The 1,701-nt window shown below is 38.0% G+C and overlaps 1 protein-coding gene across 1 annotated transcript in view; it reads right to left on the bottom strand.

Annotated features, from left to right (window-relative positions):
• LOC122355354 (dedicator of cytokinesis protein 1-like) overlaps positions 1 to 1,701 on the bottom strand; it is a 61,773-nt gene that overhangs the window by 40,570 nt on the left and 19,502 nt on the right. The window contains exon 20 of the mRNA XM_043253523.1: positions 402 to 499. Coding sequence (XP_043109458.1) covers positions 402 to 499 — 98 coding nt within the window. The remainder of the gene's footprint in view (positions 1 to 401; positions 500 to 1,701) is intronic.

Genomic DNA, 1,701 nt, shown 5'->3' with positions numbered 1-1,701 from the left:
CTCAATTTTGTATTTTATGGATGGAGAACACAACTGAAACATTTCCTGAACGTTTAAATCGCAAAGCTCATTCTGAGTTAGATGATGAAAGCTTATTTCGAGCGTTTCTGTCATTTCACAGGCCCAACCACACACCCTACCGAAAACACTTACAGAAATGCAACTTCTAAAAATATCGCGTCATGTTTTGCCGTTGCCTTCCAAAAAAATAAATAAATAAATGAAAAAATCTAATAAGCAAAAAGCTTTTGAAGTGCATCAGAGAGTTCATTCATAATTTCATATCACAAATCAAAGTCTCTGCAACAACTTCAAAGGTTTACATTAGCAGCAGGAACGCTTGCATGCATCCAAACGGACGTCTGAATGAAAGTTCTGTCTGTCAGACGACCCTCACGTACCTTGACCACCTCGCCTCCCTCCACTTTCATCAGGTGCCGGAGGTTCTGCTGGAGCAAACTGGTGTTGGATCTCCACTTCAGCAGTCCCAGGAGATCAACTACAGGAGAGCAGAGAGAAACACAGACATCCTTCATGTGAGTAACATGAGATCGCAAGGAATTCAATTCACTTTGGTTAAGATATAATAGGAAAAAACTTCTAAATCTGGTCAAATACGAAAACATTAAAGGAAAACACCAATTTTTTAAAAAATAAGCCTCATTTTTAAGCTCCCCTAGAGTTAGACAGTTGTGTTTTGAATCCATTTAAGTCTGGCGATAGCACTCTTAGCTGTAGCTTAGCTTAGACCAGTCGATCTGATTAGACCGTTAGCGTAACGCTCAAAAATTACCAAAGACTTTCAATACTTTTCCTATTTAAAACTTGACTCTTCTGTAGGCTAAAAATAGTCCCCAGAAATTCCAGGCGCTTGATGGTATGGCAGTAAAAGTCGATTATTCGATTATTACACCAGAATGAAATTAGTTCCTAGTTATATCCTCCTGGATAAATCACAACTTTTCATTTTGCGTCAGTCCACGATGTAACTACAAAAGAGTAGTTGAAAAATCATCGGAGCGTGATGCTTATGGTCTAATCAGATTTAATGATCTATGCTAAGCTATGCTAAAAGTGCCAGACACTGAGATCGACTGAACGGATTCAAAAACAGCATATGTTTAATTGCAGGGGAGTTGTAAAAAGAGCCTATTCTCAAAAAAAGAAAGTGGTGTGCTCCTTTAAGAGGTTTATCAATCAGCATGAATGCTGATATTAGACAAAGAGAATCACGGTCACACGTGTTCTTTATATGATCCTTCCTGAATGATTGAGAGAACTCTGGGAAACACTCTTGAGAGTTTTACAGTTCAGCCGGTTCTCTTGAGGACTCTTAACACCGCCTGAGCGGCTCCCATAGTGATAGTCATGGTAACAGGAGCGAGTGAATTTTTAACCTCAAACCAGGCATTTCTAGTAATCACTTGAAAACAAGGCACAGCGAAATGATGTAATCTGGTGTGAAGAGGTTTTTACAGGAGTGTGTTTTGATCGGTCATCATAGACAGGTATATCAAACTAAAACTAATTTAGAACTTGTTTATATCGTAGGTATATAAATGTAAAAGAACTGGTATTTTCTCTCTATGTAATAACACATTTTTTAAAAGCATAATTGATATGTGTTCTATTTGTGTGTATATACATAGTCAACAGAATAGACAACATAGACAGAGACAGACAGAGAGAGAGAGAGAGAGA

Source organism: Puntigrus tetrazona, chromosome 12 (genome assembly GCF_018831695.1).
Source record: "Puntigrus tetrazona isolate hp1 chromosome 12, ASM1883169v1, whole genome shotgun sequence".
NCBI lineage: Eukaryota > Metazoa > Chordata > Actinopteri > Cypriniformes > Cyprinidae > Puntigrus > Puntigrus tetrazona.
Note: the sequence above shows the minus strand (reverse complement) of the source record. Positions and strands in the feature narration are given on the sequence as shown.